This window comes from Procambarus clarkii, chromosome 10, assembly GCF_040958095.1.
Source record: "Procambarus clarkii isolate CNS0578487 chromosome 10, FALCON_Pclarkii_2.0, whole genome shotgun sequence".
NCBI lineage: Eukaryota > Metazoa > Arthropoda > Malacostraca > Decapoda > Cambaridae > Procambarus > Procambarus clarkii.
Genome location: NC_091159.1, coordinates 15,680,943 through 15,699,416, shown reverse-complemented (window position 1 = coordinate 15,699,416; position 18,474 = coordinate 15,680,943). Strand labels below are relative to the sequence as shown.

Sequence of the window (18,474 nt, the reverse complement as noted above, 5' to 3'; positions counted from 1 at the left end):
TATATATATATATATATATGCATGTATGTGTGTATATATATGTATATCTAACTACTAGGCCAACTACTGACCGTTTCCAGAATGCAGCCCACAACAGCTTCCTAACTCAGATATACCTATTTATTGCTTGGTGAACAGAGGCGTGAAATGAAAGGAGACGCTTCCAGATTGCTTGTGTCGCAGCCGGGATTCGAAGCCGAGACTTGCGTGTGTGAATCAATGTCGTTCACCGCTAGACCAAAGGACGCGCGCTCTCTGTGTATTCACCTAGTTGTGCTTGTGGGGGTTGAGCTCTGTTCCTTCGGGCCGCCTCTTAACTGTCAATCAATTTTTTTTCACACACACACACACACACACACACACACACACACACACACACACACACACACACACACACACACACACACACACACACACACACACACACACACACACACACACACCGTAGCTCTGGGTGTGATCACCCTAGGTGTGAACACACACCCGTAGCTTTGGTGTGATATCACACCAAACCTGTCTCCTGAAGCCACATAAAAAGAATTACGTCTGCGGCATTTGCGAGGCTGGCTAACATCAGAACAGCCTTCAGGAACCTGTGTAAGGAATCGTTCAGAATCTTGTATACCATATATGTAAGACCAATCCTGGAGTATGCGGCCCCAGCATGGAGCCCGTACCTTGTCAAGCACAAGACGAAGCTGGAAAAAGTTCAGAGATATGCCACTAGACTAGTCCCAGAACTAAGAGGCATGAGTTACGAGGAAAGGCTGCGGGAAATACACCTTACGACACTGGAAGACAGAAGAGTAAGGGGAGACATGATCACTACCTACAAAATCCTCAGGGGAATCGACCGGATAGACAAGGATAAACTATTCAACACTGGTGGTACGCGAACAAGGGGACACAGGTGAAAACTGAATTCCCACATGAGCCACAGGGACGTTAGAAAGAACTTTTTCAGTGTCAGAGTAGTTAACAGATGGAATGCATTAGGCAGTGATGTGGTGGAGGCTGACTCCATACACAGTTTCAAATGTAGATATGATAGAGCCCAGTAGGCTCAAGAATCTGTACACCAGTTGATTGACAGATGAGAAGCGGGACCAAAGGACCAAAACTCAACCCCCGCAAGCACAAATAGGTGAGTACACACACACAAATAATCTTTGACAACATTATATACCACATATGTCAGACCAATCCTGGAGTATGCGGCTTCAGCATGGAGTCCATTTCTAGTCAAGCATAAAACTAAACTGGAAAAGGTTCAAAGGTTTGCCACCAGACTAATACCCGAACTGAGGGGTATGAGCTACGAGGAGAGACTACGGGAATTAAACCTCACGTCTCTGGGAGACAGAAGAGTTAGAGGGGACATGATCACCACATGCAAGATTATCAGAGGAATTGATAGGATAGATAAGGACAGACTATTTAACACAAGGAGCATGCACTAGGGGACACAGGTGGAAATTGAGTGCTCAAATGAGCCATAGAGACGTTAGAATTTTTTTTCAGTGTCAGAGTAGTAGACAAATGGAATGCATTAGGAAGTGATGTGGTGGAGGCTGACTCCATACACAGCTTCAAATGTAGATATGATAGAGCCCAGTAGGCTCAGGAATCTGTACACCAGTTGATTGACAGTTGAGGGGCGGGACCAAAGAGCCAGAGCTCAACCCCCGCAAGCACAACTAGGTGAGTATACACACACACACACACACACACACACACACACACACACACACACACACACACACACACACACACACCACAAACACACACTCATACAGGAAACGATGAACCAGCGAGACTCGACCTAGTCTTCACTCTGAACGACTCTGACATAAGGGAAATCAGCTTTGAGGCCTCAGAAGGAATGAGCGACCACAGTGTACTGGCGTTTGCGTATCTGGTTGAGGAAGGGTTATTGAACTCGAGGAGGAGTACTGAAAACAAAAAACTGGCATTCCGAAAGGGAAACTATGAGGAGATAAGAAAATTCCTAACAGATATAACATGGGAAACAGAGCTCAGGGGAAAGACGGCCCAAGACATGATGGACTACATCACGCAGAAGTGCAAGGAAGCAGCATACAAGTCCAAAAGGAAAACAATGAAATGAAGATGAGAAACCCATGGTTTAATCAGAGATGTAGGCTAGCTAAGCAGCAAAGTAAAGGGCATGGAGAAACTATAGGAATAACAGGACACTGGAGAGCAGAGAAAGATACCAGAGTACCAGGAATGAATATGTCAGGATGAGAAGAGAGGCAGAAGGGCAATACGAAAATGACATCGCACGCAAGGCAAAGACTCAACCTAAATTGCTGCACAGCCACATCAGGAGAAAAACAACAGTAAAGGGACAGGTAATGAAAATAAGGATTGGGGCAGAAGGATTCACTACAAACGACAAGGAAGTGTGTGAGGAACTGAATATGAAATTCCAAGAGGTCTTGTTACGGTACCCTCTCCTATTTCTCCCGTATGCCTGCTTTAAGAGTCATATCAGCTTTCTTTACTGATTCTCGGAGATGCAGGTAATCTTTTGGTATATGTGGCGACCAGAGCGGCCGCCTGATAAGGGAGAAATTTACATTATAAGTTGAAGGTAAGGGGAAAGTGGCGCCCTGATACAAACAAAATGGTACCCCCTACCTGCAGATCCGCCATTTTGTGGAGGATGCCAGCCGACTGCGGATTGGCTAACTTAGGTCATGGGTGACTAATCAGAGCCCGCCGTGACATCACCGAGTGCCCCTGGCGGCGCCAGCGGTGGTAGCGTCCAGAGTTGACCTGGCTGTGGAGGTGAGAGGATGCGCCTCGATCAGCTCTCGTGGATTTGAGGCTTCTAGAGCGTTACTCAGTGGATTAAAGTTAGCCATCGCAGCCCACCATTGTTATTGAAGACCCTGCACTTCCGGGAAGCAAGAAGAAACCAAGCTCATTGAGCGGAGAAGTGCCAAAACTTGAAGAATCGGTCGGCGACGACGCTGGAGGGGCCCCACCTGACGTTTGGGGGTCTGGAAGGTGTGGCGGGCAGGCTTAGCTGTGATCGGGTCACGTTCACTGAGGATTTTGGAGGGACGACACCGTTCCTAGGGCAAGGAGCAACGCCTTGTGGAAGGGACGAGTGTGTTCTTACAGTGATTAGCTCAGTGCCCACTGGTGAACCAGGATTGGGATATCTGAAACTCTGGGAGTGGTTCGGCGATGACGCGAAGGCTTCACGACACCTGAGGACTTGTGGAACGTTCCTGGATCGTCAAGGACCGACTCAGGAAGCGTGGGAACCTCACACCGTCGAGCTACAGGCGTCGTGAGCCAGGAATGTAAAGGTATGTCAAATTCCCTCCCATTACCCCTTGATTGAGTAGGCTAGACAGGCCAATTTATGGAGACGAGGGATGAGAAAATTTTGGTGGAATGTACCAAAGCTCAGCTCCAACAAGTGGCAAACCACTTTGAGATCAGGTTGAGGACAACTAAGGTAGTGGAGTGAAGGATAGAGATCATGGCACAGCTCACAGCTCGAGAGGAGACGACGGGAGAGGAGCCATCTCAAGAAAGGCCGTCTCAAGGTGAGCCGTCCCAAGTAGAGCCGTCCCAAGCACCTGCAAGTGTGGCCAGAACTTGCAGTGAACGTGGAAGCAGCGGGGGATCCATTAGTAGCAGGAAGTGCGTGCAGCTGGGAATAATGCGAATGCAATTAGAGACTCAACTGCGTCGAGAGGAGAGAGAAGCACAGCTGCAACACGAGAAGAGAGAGGCGCAGCTGCGGCGTGAAGAGCGTGAGAGAGAGGCGCAGCTGAAACGAGAAGAAGGAGAGGCACAGCTGACACGAGAAGAAAGAGAGGCCCAGCTGTGACGAGAAGAAAGAGATGCGCAGCGTGAGGAGCGAGAAAGAGAGGCATAGTTGAAACGAGAAGAAAGAGAGGCACAACTGAAACGAGAAGACAAGGAAGCCCAGCTACAAATGCAGCGAGCCGAGATAGAGACGAACAGGGAGGTCAAGTTGAGGTGTGTTGAACATTGGTTAGTCTCGATACCTGCACGTCGGGACGACCTCAAGGCCCAGGAGCGCGATCTACCCACCTTCGATCCTCTGGAGGCCGAGGCTTTCTTCGACCATTTTGAGAGGATTGCAACATTGAAGGAATGGCCGGAGGAGGATTGGGCTGCGTTAGTGCAGAGAAGATTGACTGGTGAGGCCAGAGAGGCTTATAACATGTTGAACATCGAAGAGTGTGTCATATACGACACAATCAAGAAAACGGTGCTTCACTCATATAGACTAACCCCGGAGGTCTACAGGAAACGCTTCCGTGATTGCACAAGGGCATCGGGAAGGTCATATGCTGAGACTGCTCGGGACATGGAGCACAGGTTTCTACAATGGCTGAAGGCCGAAGAGGTAGAGACGATGGTGGAGCTGAAACAGTTGATTGTTATGGAAAAGTTCATGTCGATGCTCCATCCCGAACTCAAGGTCAGAGTGAAGGAGGCAGGAATAAAGGACCTTAAAGCTGCAGCGGACCGAGCCGACATGCTGGAGGAGGCACTGCATCTCAGAAAGGAGGAACCGCCCAGACACTCGCCTTACGCCAGGTCTAGAGGGAACTTTAGAAGTTCAGAGGGAGCGAGGACGGGCGGGGATTCTCCCAAGAATAGTATGCTTAGTGAAGTAAATAGGTTCAAGAGCTCGAGAGACGCGGGAAGGAAGCCCCAAGCTGTGAGCAGTGGATCTCTCGGGGGCAGGAGCTGCTGCCCGGAAACCGACGACGGGGAGTCCAAGTAGGACTCAGGGAACGTCTGCTGTTGGCATAGCCAGAGTGACTGGCGACTGGTCGCCTAGGGAAGGCGGCCGATGCTACAACTGTGGTGTAAAAGGACATTTCGCCCGTGAGTGTGACGAGAACCGGAGGAATATGGGACTGATGTTAGAAGAGGAGAGAGTATATGTTCATACCCCATATTATAGCGGACCCGATGTGAATGGTTGGGAAATGAAGTTGGGCCAACACCCCCTTCGTTTTCAGGGCCACAGTGAAGTTTGACAAGTCAGACCCAGTGGAGATTGCAGTTCTTCGTGATACGGGTGCTGACGTAAGCATGGTAGCCAGGAGTATTCTTCCCAACGAATCTAATGCACTCCACCTGTGGGAGTGGTGAGAATACGGAGTGTGGGAGAAGAGTACAGGTTACCACTTCACGAGGTACAGCTGATTACCGACCATGAAGTCGAGATGACTATCGTAGCTGTAGCCCCTAAGTTACCCTTAGAGCACGTGCAGATGGTGCTGGTAACGACCTCGGTGGAGGAAGGATACAACCCGATTGGGCCAGGAGTGCCTATGTGTCAGGCAGTCGTGCGACCCTGCCAGGTGAGGTGTTGGTTGACCCCAGGCAGTGGTGAGGTTGCCAACCGCACCAATGATAACATCGTCAGGGACGACAACGACGAAGGTGAAAGGGCACAGAGGTCATCGGAGGTCGTGGATAACCCCGACGATGGACCTGCGGTTAAGCCTAATGATGCATGTGGAGGAGTGGCGAGGCGTAGCTGTACAAGCGCCTGGGGCAGTGAAGTTGCTGCAGGCCGTACTCCCTCCACCAAAAAAGGTGAACTCAGTGGATGAGCGAATGGCGATGAGGGGCAGAGTGGAAGAGCCACGACACAGTGCACCCTACTCCGGCTGGACGAATAGTGGCAGGTGCAAAAAAAAAAAAAAACACCATGGCGAGGTGAGCCACAGTGAGGTGAATAAGCCCAACCATGCACAGAAGACGTCTACATGGAAAAGAGTCTCATGGAGGAATGAAGATGGTCGTCAAGGACGGTGGAATGAATGGCATTGGAAGAGAAATTGGAAAAAAGCAGGGAACAGGTATACCCGGGTTAGGCACCAGCCAAGCCAGAGGAGCATTGGGCCATCGCAAAAGCCTAGTGCGGAAGAGATGAAGTTGCTGGATGGAGGACGGGTAAAAGGTGTCGCTGAGAGGAGACAGCGCACTTCCGGGAGAAGAGGAACCGAGAAGAGAGAAGAATGGCGAAGAGGAGATCCTGAGAGGAAGCATGGAGTACCTGTAGAACGCAGTGGAAGTGCAAGGGTACCTCAGAGTGCACGATGCAGTGGAGGCTCTACATGCACTGAACCTTGCAGTGGCAACAAGTCGTTGGGATGCACTCGTGGAGACGGAAGGAGGAACCCTTATAGGTGTTCAAGGAACACCCACTCCACCCGGTCCTGTGCGAGGTGCAAGTATAGAAACACAAGTGACTGGCGAGGTGGTGCGAGCCACGACACGAACTGGAGGAGTAACACTTCAGGAATGGAGGGAGCAGGAGCATAGTTGCCATCTCCAATGCTGCTCATTCGATATGACTCTTATTTTAAGGGGAGGGGTATGTTACGGTGCCCTCTCCTATTTCTCCCGTATGCCTGCTTTAAGAGTCATATCAGCTTTCTTTACTGATTCTCGGAGATGCAGGCAATCTTTTGGTATATGTGGCGACCAGAGCGGCCGCCTGATAAGGGAGAAATTTACATTATAAGTTGTAGGTAAGGGGAAAGTGGCGCCCTGATACAAACGAAATGGTACCCCCTACCTGCAGATCCGCTATTTTGTGGAGGATGCCAGCCGACTGCGGATTGGCTAATTTAGGTCACGGGCGACCAATCAGAGCCCGCCGTGACGTCACCGAGTGCCCCTGGCGGCGCCAGCGGTGGTAGCGTCCTAGAGTTGACCTGGCTGTGGAGGTGAGAGGATGCGCCTCGATCAGCTCTCGTGGTACTTAAGGCTTCTAGAGCCTTACTCAGTGGATTAAAGTTAGCCATCGCAGCCCACCAATGTTATTGAAGACCCTGCACTTCAGGGAAGCAAGAAGAAACCAAGCTCATTGAGCGGAGAAGTGCCAAAACTTAAAGAATCAGTCGGCGACGACGCTGAAGGGGCGCCGCCTGACGTTTGGGGGTCTGGAAGGTGTGGCGGGCAGGCCTAGCTGTGATCGGGTCACGTTCACTGAGGATTTCGGAGGGACGACACCGTTCCTAGGGCAAGGAGCAACGCCTTGTGGAAGGGACGAGTGTGTGCTTACAGTGATTAGCTCAGTGCCCACTGGTGAACCAGGATTGGGATATCTGAAACTCTGGGAGTGGTTCGGCGATGACTGAGAAGGCTTCACGACACCTGAGGACTTGTAGAACGTTCCTGGATCGTCAAGGACCGACTCAGGAAGTGTGGGAACCTCACACCATCGAGGGACAGGCGTCGTAAGCCAGGAATGTAAAGGTATATCCAATTCCCTCCCATTACCCCTTGATTGAGTAGGCTAGACAGGCCACGATATTTACCTGTGTATGTTACAGTATATCACTGATACATTAGCAGTAGGATAGGCTGCAGGACAGCTTGTGTCCAGGACTGTTGAAGAGGACAGTGTGTTTGGACGAAGGAGCAGTTGAAGAGGTGGTAGCCGACGTCGACGAAGAGCCCCCTATGTGTGAGAGTGTGTGGGCTTCTTTTTTAATCTGCCCAGTTGAAGGAGTTGTTGGAGGTCGTGAAAGAAGAGTTGCTGACGATCTCCAGATTTATTATTCTCATTTTCCATTCCTGTATTGCTTGTAATTGTATGTGTGATCATGTAGCTTATGTCAGTAAATTCACATATTTTATCATTGTGTTTAAGTGTGCCTCCATAATAATCTCTATATACGAGGGATATCATAGTCCCACCTAGGGAACATCACGTTTTCTATAGAAGTTCTTATTGTCTGGAGAGTGGTAAAGTAGTACAGACTTATATAAAAGTGTACCCTAGGCCATCCGCCCAGTATCATGAGACAGAATGGTGGCAACAAGCAATGTAGTGGCTGGAGAGAGGTAAAGCCACACAAACTTTTATGGGAGTACCTTGGGCTGACAGTCCAGTGTCAGATCTATAGGAGTAGCAACACTTTGGCAACAAGCAATATAGAATACACCCACTGAACTGCATTGCTGGGGTGCAGATATATCAACCCAGCTGGCGACCTTGTTAAAAGAAGATAGGGAAGGCAGGCGGGAAAGGAATTCTTGCAACCTTTTTGTCTGGCAGGCTAGACTCAGGGGAAGTGATTGTTAAAAGGTAAGACTGGGTTTTCCTTCACTGCTTCACAGGTCTAGGCCGGAATTGCTAACAGCAGTTTCCCCGTGGGTGACTGAAGGGCTCCCAGGGTGAATCAGTGGCACCCCCAGTGGTGAGAGCAAAGACCTGCGGTGGTGGGTATTACAGGTCCTCTCCTGTGGGACCAAGCGACTCCGGTGAGTCCCGAGAGTTGGAGGGGCTGAGTACTTTACCTTCTGAGCCCATAGCAGCCCCCTGCTAGCAGAGCCCCAGCCCACCCCCCATAACAGTCTTCACTTTAGAACAAGGAAAGATTCCAGAGATAAGAGAGGGAATAGTTAACCAGGAACCACAAGAAGAGTTTGAGATTACCAGTGGGGAAGTAAGGAAGTGTTTACTAGAGTTGGATGTGACAAAGGCTATAGGCCCAGATGAAACTCCCCTTGGATACTAAAGGAAGGAGCAGAAGCACTGTGCCTGCCACTCTCCATGGTGTATAACAAATCACTGGCAACATGGGAACTGCCAGAAATTTGGAAAGTAGCTAACGTAGTCCCGATATACAAGAAAGGGGATAGACAGGAGGCACTGAACTACAGGCCAGTCTCCCTAACCTGCATACCTTGCAAGCTGATGGAGAAGATTGTGCGAAGAAAGCTAGGGGAACATCTCGAGTAAAAGAACTTTGTAACACAGCATCAACATGGGTTCAGGGATGGCAAGTTCTGCCTCACAGGGCTAATTGAATTTTACGACCAGGCAACAAAAATCAGGCAAGAAAGAGAGGGGTGGGCAGACTGCATATTTTTGGATTTCCAGAAAGCCTTTGATGCAGTACCACACAAGAGGCTAGTGAAAAAGCAGGAGATGCAGGCTGGAGTGAAAGGGAAGGTACTCCGTTGGATATGGGAGTACCTAAGCAACAGAAGACAACGAGTCACTGAGAGGGGTTGAGGTCTCGGATTGGCGTGACGACACGAGTGGAGTCCCGCAGGGGTCAGTCCTTGAACCTATACTGTTTCTGACATATGTAAATGATCTCCCAGAGGGTATAGACTCGTTATAGACTATAGGCTCAGGAATCTGTACACCAGTTGATTGATAGTTGAGAGGCGGGACCAAAGAGCCAAAGCTCAACCCCCACAAGCACAAATAGGTGAGTACACAAACACACAGGGCGCAGCCCGTAGCAGCTGTCTAACTCTCAGGTACCTGTTTACTGCTAGGTAACAGGGGCATCAGGGTTAAAGAAACTCTGCCCATTTTGTTTCTGCCATCACCGGGGATCGAATCCGGACCCTAGTATTACGAGTTCAGAGCGCTGTCCACTCAGCTGTCAGGCCCCCCTGGAGTGTGTGTGCGTGTATGTGTGTGTGTGTGTGTGACAGACTCATTGTCAGCAGATAAGTTCATTATATATCGAGAGGTCTCCTGTGTGTCCTGCCATGTGCTCACGCTATTCATGTGCACATTTATAGTACTTGTGTACTATGTGCAGTTTCCGAGAAACATTCGTATCATGCCAGAGCACCTCCCACAAGTTTAACTGTAGAACCGCGTTATGACAGCGAACAGACATTAATCAGCGCTTTCATTGATGAAGTTTTGTGAAGCATTTCTCCAGCATTTTGAAACATGAATTAAGTTATTTTCGTCCCTGAGTGAATGTGTACTCGTGTAATTGTGTTTATACTGGTCTTGACCTTCAGTACTTAGGTTCCGTTTTTTTCAGTGTTCCGGTACAAGTGTCCAGTGTGTTGTATCATACCAGTGTCCGGTGTGTTGTATCATACCAGTGTCCGGTGTGTTGTATCATACCAGTGTCCGGTGTGTTGTATCATACCAGTGTCCGGTGTGTTGTATCATACCAGTGTCCGGTGTGTTGTATCATACCAGTGTCCGGTGTGTTGTATCATACCAGTGTCCGGTGTGTTGTATCATACCAGTGTCCAGTGTGTTGTATCATACCAGTGTCCGGTGAGTTGTATCATACCAGTGTCCAGTGTGTTGTATCATACCAGTGTCCAGTGTGTTGTATCATACCAGTGTCCGGTGTGTTGTATCATACCAGTGTCCGGTGTGTTGTATCATACCAGTGTCCAGTGTGTTGTATCATACCAGTGTCCGGTGTGTTGTATCATACCAGTGTCCAGTGTGTTGTATCATACCAGTGTCCGGTGTGTTGTATCATACCAGTGTCCGGTGTGTTGTATCATACCAGTGTCCGGTGAGTTGTATCATACCAGTGTCCAGTGTGTTGTATCATACCAGTGTCCGGTGAGTTGTATCATACCAGTGTCCAGTGTGTTGTATCATACCAGTGTCCAGTGTGTTGTATCATACCAGTGTCCGGTGTGTTGTATCATACCAGTGTCCGGTGTGTTGTATCATACCAGTGTCCAGTGTGTTGTATCATACCAGTGTCCGGTGTGTTGTATCATACCAGTGTCCAGTGTGTTGTATCATACCAGTGTCCGGTGTGTTGTATCATACCAGTGTCCGGTGTGTTGTATCGTATCAGTGTCCAGTGTGTTGTATCATACCAGTGTCCGGTGTGTTGTATCATACCAGTGTCCGGTGTGTTGTATCATACCAGTGTCCGGTGTGTTGTATCATACCAGTGTCCAGTGTGTTGTATCATACCAGTGTCCGGTGTGTTGTATCATACCAGTGTCCGGTGTGTTGTATCATACCAGTGTCCGGTGTGTTGTATCATACCAGTGTCAAGTGGGTTGTATCATACCAGTGTCAAGTGGGTTGTATTATACCAGTGTCAAGTGGGTTGTATTATACCAGTGTCAAGTGGGTTGTATCATACCAGTGTATTAATGGTGGGTGCCCACAGCAGCTGAACTCCCCCCCCCTCCCCTTCCCCGTACACAGGCCGCCACACGTACACAACCCGTCACACGCACACAACCCGCCACACGCACACAACCCGCCACACGCACACAACCCGCCACACGCACACAACCCGTCACACGCACACAACCCGCCACACGCACACAACCCGTCACACGCACACAACCCGCCACACGCACACAACCCGCCACACGCACACAGGCCGCCACACGCACACAACCCGCCACACGCACACAACCCGCCACACGCACACAACCCGCCACACGCACACAGGCCGCCACACGCACACAACCCGCCACACGCACACAACCCGCCACACGCACACAACCCGCCACACGCACACAGCCCGCCACACGCACACAGCCCGCCACACGCACACAACCCGCCACACGCACACAACCCGCCACACGCACACAACCCGCCACACGCACACACTACAGTGCTAAAGACTGATGGCCAGGAACACAAAGAGCAACATTGTAAACTGACCTCCGGGAAGCGCGGAGAGCTCTCGCCGTCACTTCCCTGAGAGAGGCAGTAAGGAGATGAGTCTTGTGATGAATAATGTATAGTGCTCTGCTAGCCCGGTGCTCGGTGAATAATGAAGGTTCAATCTGGGTGATGTGAACATTTAATATTTGCTGCGGGCGGCCACAGAGAGTCCCTGATGATGGAGCGTGAGAGGGAGTGCTGCGCTGAGGCTGCTGGAGCCGTCACGGGGCCAGGGAGGGAGGCACAGCAGGAGGGAGGGATGGTAGGAGGGACTGAGGGAGAGAAGGAAGGAGGGAGAGAAGGAAGGAGGGAGAGAAGGATGGAGAAAGAGAGAGAATGAGGGAGAGAAGAAAGGAGAGAGAGAGAATGAGGGAGAGAAGGAAGGAGGGAGAGAAGGAAGGAGAGAGAGAGAGAATGAGGGAGAAAACCAGTGGTGGAGCATGTGAAGTGATCTTAAAAGTTTTTGTTATGGTGATGGAGGATAGAAGGAGGGAAGTGGGGGAGGGACGTAAATAAGCTGTGATAGGTGGGAGGAATATTATAGGTAAGATTATGGAATAAAGTAAGATCGAATGTAACAAGGTCTGGGAGATAGTTGTGCAGTTTGCAGACTTCCTCAGACCTTAGCCCCCAGGAATACTTACCTCAGAGTAGGTCTATGTATGTATTAACACGTTGTACTGAACGGGGTGAGAATAGCTTGAGCTACCTCATCCCTTTGTGTGTATTTTACCTCAATAAACTTATTCAATTTCAATTTCAGAGTAGGTGTGTGTGAGGCCTCAGTACTGGGCCGGGAAGACATGAGCGCGGGGCTCAACAACTTGTATCTTGTGCACTCTGTCCATAGTACTTGTTGGTACTATGAGTAAACTGTGAAGCAAATACCTTACATGCCGTTTGCTTTGCGTTGGTTCGGAGGATCAGCGTTCCCTTTCTGGTGGGTGACCTGTTCAACCAAACTATTAGACGCGGCTGCTCGCAGCCTGACGAATCACAGCTCGCTTGACCATCTATATAGCCTTCGGAGGTGTTTATCAAGTTCTCTTTCGATTAAATCTCCATTAAGTTCACAAACTCTCATACAAATACAACAAGTTTCATGTTTTTCTATGCGTTTAAAACTTGTAACTTAACTACCTATAACAGGTTGATGGTTCAAGATGGGGTTAATGAGGTTCTTAATTAGCCCTTAACTCTCAATACTCCCTTGGCTCCGCCTAATTGGTCAGTTTATCCAGGACGCGAAATGTAGAGAAATGTTCTGTGATTCAGTCATCTGCCAGACTCTCGCTTGATACATGCGTCAGGCTGCACTCCCTGTGATGTGTGCCTCTGATGGCCAGCTGCACGGTACGCAGGGGACAACAGTACCAGCTGCACGGTACACAGGGGACAACAGTACCAGCTGCACGGTACACAGAGACAACAGTACCAGCTGCACGGTACACAGAGACAACAGTACCAGCTGCACGGCACACAGAGACAACAGTACCAGCTGCACGGTACACTGGGACAACAGTACCAGCTGCACGGTACACAGAGACAACAGTACCAGCTGCACGGTACTCTGGGACAACAGTACCAGCTGCACCATACACAGGGACAACAGTACCAGCTGCACGGTACACAGAGACAACAGTACCAGCTGCACGGTACTCTGGGACAACAGTACCAGCTGCACGGTTCACTGGGACAACAGTACCAGCTGCACGGTACACAGAGACAACAGTACCAGCTGCACGGTACTCTGGGACAACAGTACCAGCTGCACGGTACACTGGGACAACAGTACCAGCTGCACGGTACACAGAGACAACAGTACCAGCTGCACGATACACAGAGACAACAGTACCAGCTGCACGGTACACAAAGACAACAGTACCAGCTGCACGGTACACAGAGACAACAGTACCAGCTGCACGGTACACTGGGACAACAGTACCAGCTGCACGGTACACAGAGACAACAGTACCAGCTGCACGATACACAGAGACAACAGTACCAGCTGCACGGTACACAAAGACAACAGTACCAGCTGCACGGTACACAGAGACAACAGTACCAGCTGCACGGTACACAGAGACAACAGTACCAGCTGCACGGTACACTGGGACAACAGTACCAGCTGCACGGTACACAGAGACAACAGTACCAGCTGCACGGTACACAGGGGACAACAGTACCAGCTGCACGGTACACAGGGACAACAGTACCAGCTGCACGGCACACAGAGACAACAGTACCAGCTGCACCATACACAGAGACAACAGTACCAGCTGCACGGTACACAGAGACAACAGTACCAGCTGCACGGTACACAGAGACAACAGTACCAGCTGCACGGTACACAGAGACAACAGTACCAGCTGCACGGTACTCTGGGACAACAGTACCAGCTGCACGGTACACAGAGACAACAGTACCAGCTGCACGGTACACAGAGACAACAGTACCAGCTGCACGGTACACAGAGACAACAGTACCAGCTGCACGGTACACAGAGACAACAGTACCAGCTGCACGGTACACAGGGGACAACAGTACCAGCTGCACGGTACACAGAGACAACAGTACCAGCTGCACGGTACACAGAGACAACAGTACCAGCTGCACGGTACACAGAGACAACAGTACCAGCTGCACGGTACACAGAGACAACAGTACCAGCTGCACGGTACAAAGAGACAACAGTACCAGCTGCACGGTACCCAGAGACAACAGTACCAGCTGCACCGTACACAGGGACAACAGTACCAGCTGCACGGTACTCTGGGACAACAGTACCAGCTGCACGGTACACTGGGACAACAGTACCAGCTGCACGGTACACAGAGACAACAGTACCAGCTGCACGGTACTCTGGGACAACAGTACCAGCTGCACGGTACACAGAGACAACAGTACCAGCTGCACGGTACACAGAGACAACAGTACCAGCTGCACGGTACACAGAGACAACAGTACCAGCTACACCATACACAGAGACAACAGTACCAGCTGCACGGTACACAGAGACAACAGTACCAGCTACACCATACACAGAGACAACAGTACCAGCTGCACCATACACAGAGACAACAGTACCAGCTGCACGGTACACAGAGACAACAGTACCAGCTGCACGGTACACAGAGACAACAGTACCAGCTGCACGGTACACAGAGACAACAGTACCAGCTGCACGGTACATAGAGACAACAGTACCAGCTGCACGGTACATAGAGACAACAGTACCAGCTGCACGGTACATAGAGACAACAGTACCAGCTGTATTTTAAGGTAGTATACAATTTGTATTTTGATTTCATACTCTTCTTCATCCTCCTACTCTTCTTCCTCTTCCTCCTCCTCTTCCTCCTCTTCTTCCTCCTCCTCTTCCTCTTCCTCGTCTTCCTCATCCTCCTACTCTTCATCTTCCTCTTCCTCGTCTTCCTCATCCTCCTACTCTTCCTTCTCTTCCTCCTCTTCCTCATCCTCCTACTCTTCCTCCTCTTCCTCGTCTTCCTCATCCTCCTACTCTTCCTCCTCTTCCTCGTCTTCCTCATCCTCCTACTCTTCATCTTCCTCTTCCTCGTCTTCCTCATTCTCCTACTCTTCCTCCTCTTCCTCGTCTTCCTCATCCTCCTACTCTTCCTCCTCTTCCTCCTCTTCCTCCTCTTCCTCCTCCTCCTCCTCCTCCTCCTATATCATCATCATCATCAATCTCCTGCCTCGTTATTCCCTCATCATTCTTCGCCTCCCCATTCCCACCTGTGTCTAAAGGTATTACCTTTTCTTACCCAACACACCTGATCCCCCCCTCCTTGCCCCCCCCCTTTCTTCCCCAACCACCCTTTTCCTCCCCCACAGCGCCCCTATCACCCCCCCCCCCACACACCTATTCTGTTGCTGCCTATTTCTCCGCGTTATCAAATATTGCTCCCGTCAGCCGGCTCGCATTCCATGTTTTCTGCTTTCAACATTCTCTCCTTCAACACTCATCCCCCTTAATCCCCTTCCCCTCACCACAATCCCCCTTCCGCTGCGCTTCACCTCAACCCACTCCCCTTCCCCCCTCACCCATCACCTCACTCACCCCTCAACCCCCCATTCACCCATCACCTCGCCCCACGTATCAACTGAGGGGGGGGAAATGGGTGAAGCTTCAACACTGAGAACACAGTTGTATGTGTTGGCTTGGGATGATTACCATGTGACCCAAACTGTTTGTGTTTCTGACAGCTGTCGTGCTTTGTTTGTGTTTGTGATGGTTCTCTTGCTTTGTTTGTGTTTGTGATGGTTCTCTTGTTTTATTTGTGTCTGTGATGGTTCTCTTGCTTTGTTTGTGATGGTTCTCTTGCTTTGTTTGTGATGGTTCTGTTGCTTTGTTTGTGTCTGTGATGGTTCTCTTGTTTTGTTTGTGATGGTTCTCTTGCTTTGTTTGTGTTTGTGATGGTTCTCTTGTTTTGTTTGTGATGGTTCTGTTGCTTTGTTTGTGTCTGTGATGGTTCTCTTGTTTTGTTTGTGATGGTTCTCTTGCTTTGTTTGTGTTTGTGATGGTTCTCTTGTTTTGTTTGTGATGGTTCTGTTGCTTTGTTTGTGTTTGTGATGGTTCTCTTGTTTTGTTTGTGTTTGTGATGGTTCTCTTGTTTTGTTTGTGTTTGTCATGGTTCTCTTGCTTTGTTTGTGATGGTTCTGTTGCTTTGTTTGTGTCTGTGATGGTTCTCTTGCTTTGTTTGTGTTTGTGATGGTTCTCTTGCTTTGTTTGTGATGGTTCTGTTGCTTTGTTTGTGTCTGTGATGGTTCTCTTGCTTTGTTTGTGTTTGTGATGGTTCTCTTGTTTTGTTTGTGTTTGTCATGGTTCTCTTGCTTTGTTTGTGTCTGTGATGGTTCTCTTGCTTTGTTTGTGTTTGTGATGGTTCTCTTGTTTTGTTTGTGATGGTTCTCTTGCTTTGTTTGTGTTTGTGATGGTTCTCTTGTTTTGTTTGTGTTTGTCATGGTTCTCTTGCTTTGTTTGTGTCTGTGATGGTTCTCTTGTTTTGTTTGTGTTTGTGATGGTTCTCTTGTTTTGTTTGTGTTTGTCATGGTTCTCTTGCTTTGTTTGTGATGGTTCTGTTGCTTTGTTTGTGTCTGTGATGGTTCTCTTGCTTTGTTTGTGATGGTTCTCTTGCTTTGTTTGTGTTTGTCATGGTTCTCTTGCTTTGTTTGTGTCTGTGATGGTTCTCTTGCTTTGTTTGTGTTTGTCATGGTTCTCTTGCTTTGTTTGTGCTTGTCATGGTTCTCTTGCTTTGTTTGTGCTTGTGATGGTTCTCTTGCTTTGTTTGTGTTTGTCATGGTTCTCTTGCTTTGTTTGTGTTTGTCATGGTTCTCTTGCTTTGTTTGTGTTTGTCATCGTTCTCCTGCTATATCTGCGGAGACTAAGAGGGATTATATTTATGATAATGGCTTTGTGAAAATCATTCGGGAAAATGAAGTGACTTGAACCGACGTTGTGGTGATCCCCAGACACCTGCCTTAACCTATTCTGCACGATAATGTAATGACTGTCAGAATAGTTTGGTCATTGTAGTATCCGCTCCAATGATTATGGTTAATGGACGATATAAGTATAGGAGGAGGGATTTAAAGGCGTGTTTCATCATTCACGAAGGTGAGACATATGAATTATTGTGATTGACAGATTCACAAAATATTTCAGTTAATAGAGTTGGTGGCATGAAAGAATCCAGGAAAGGATTGTCCAAATCGATGCTCACGATGCTTCTTAAAAGATGTCCGTCCATTCCTAAGCTTACCAACTTTATGAAATTAGCATAACACCCTTTTGAAGTCTATGGTAAAAAGACCCAAACCTTCGTCTTGAGTACTCTCACTAATCTTACTATGTGTTGTGTGTCTCCAGACGCCTGGCGGATCCCTGCGATTCCCAGGTTATAACATGGTCAGCACGTCATGGCCCGCGGGTTAAGGTGCGAGTCTGGAGGTACTGGGGAACGGATTGGCCGAGCGGACAGCACGCTAGATTTGTGGTCCTGTGGTCCCGGGTTCGATCCCAGGCGCCGGCGAGAAACAATGGGCAGAGTTTCTTTCACCCTATGCCCCTGTTACCTAGCTGTAAAATAGGTACCTGTGTGTTAGTCAGCTATCACGGGCTGCTTCTTGGGGGTGGAGGCCTGGTCGAGGACCGGGCCTCGGGAACCCTAAAAAAAAAGCCCCGAAATCATCTCAAGATAACCTCAAGAAGATAACCCAGAACGGTGGGTCGGTCCTCCGTCCTGCTTAAATGAGGTTTCCTGTAAGGTCTTGTGGCCTTGGTGTTCGCACAGCCTCCCAGATACCTTTGTCAGCCTGCCTCTCCTCCTCTGTATGTAATGATCTTACACAAAAAAATCCAACCAGAACACCTTGGTTATACACGGTATTATTTTCATTGCAAATTCAGAACAAACTCAATATTAAAATATAGAGCAGCTTGGAAAACCCATTGAAAAGGGGAATAGCTGAGGTCTTGCTCCATATTGTAATGTTGCAGCAGGAGATGGCCCGCCTCACAGCCTAGTGTCCAGCTCATGCAGGGAACTTTAATTTTGCAGTAGCTATATCTGCAACAGGAACGCATGTTAGACCCAGACCCGTGGTGTTGCACTGGCCCTCTGCCTCAGTGCCTCGGATCACACCAGATAGTACAATTGTAACAAGGTAGACATTAACAGAGATGTGTTTCATAGTCTGCACATCACAAGGGTCGGTATGCGAGACAACGAAATTAATCATATCAAGGGAAGCCTGATCCTGACAATCCTGAGTGACGACCAGATGGGATCACGATATGTCTCTGGAAGATTGGTAGACAGCTGCTGTGGGACTACACATAGGGGGTCTGGTAGCTGAGTGGACTGCGCCGTAATCGTAATCTCGTGGCCCGAGTTCGATTCCCTGCACCGGCAGAGACAAATGGGCAAAGTTTCTTTCTCCCTAATGCCCTTGTTCACCTAGCAGAAAATAGGTACCTGGGAGTTAGACAG

General features: G+C 49.2%; 3 protein-coding genes across 3 annotated transcripts in view; 1 reads left to right on the top strand and 2 right to left on the bottom strand.

The window, feature by feature from the left end:
- Positions 1–2,891, bottom strand: part of LOC138363178 (uncharacterized) — a 15,674-nt gene extending 12,783 nt beyond the window's left edge. The window contains exons 1-2 of the mRNA XM_069322170.1: positions 2,758–2,891; positions 2,498–2,583 (exon numbers count right to left, since the gene is read on the bottom strand). Of these exons, the coding sequence (XP_069178271.1) occupies positions 2,498–2,583; positions 2,758–2,891 (220 nt within the window). The remainder of the gene's footprint in view (positions 1–2,497; positions 2,584–2,757) is intronic.
- A 2,891-nt stretch (positions 2,892–5,782) lies between these two features.
- Positions 5,783–14,662, top strand: LOC138363176 (involucrin-like). The gene is made up of 3 exons (XM_069322169.1): positions 5,783–5,894; positions 12,814–13,843; positions 14,002–14,662. Exons 1-3 carry the CDS (start codon positions 5,783–5,785, stop codon positions 14,660–14,662), a joined length of 1,803 nt encoding a protein of 600 aa, XP_069178270.1.
- A 993-nt stretch (positions 14,663–15,655) lies between these two features.
- Positions 15,656–16,783, bottom strand: LOC138363175 (splicing regulatory glutamine/lysine-rich protein 1-like). The gene has a single exon (XM_069322168.1). The coding sequence runs from the start codon at positions 16,781–16,783 to the stop codon at positions 15,656–15,658; it is 1,128 nt and encodes a 375-aa protein (XP_069178269.1).
- Positions 16,784–18,474: the final 1,691 nt, after the last annotated feature.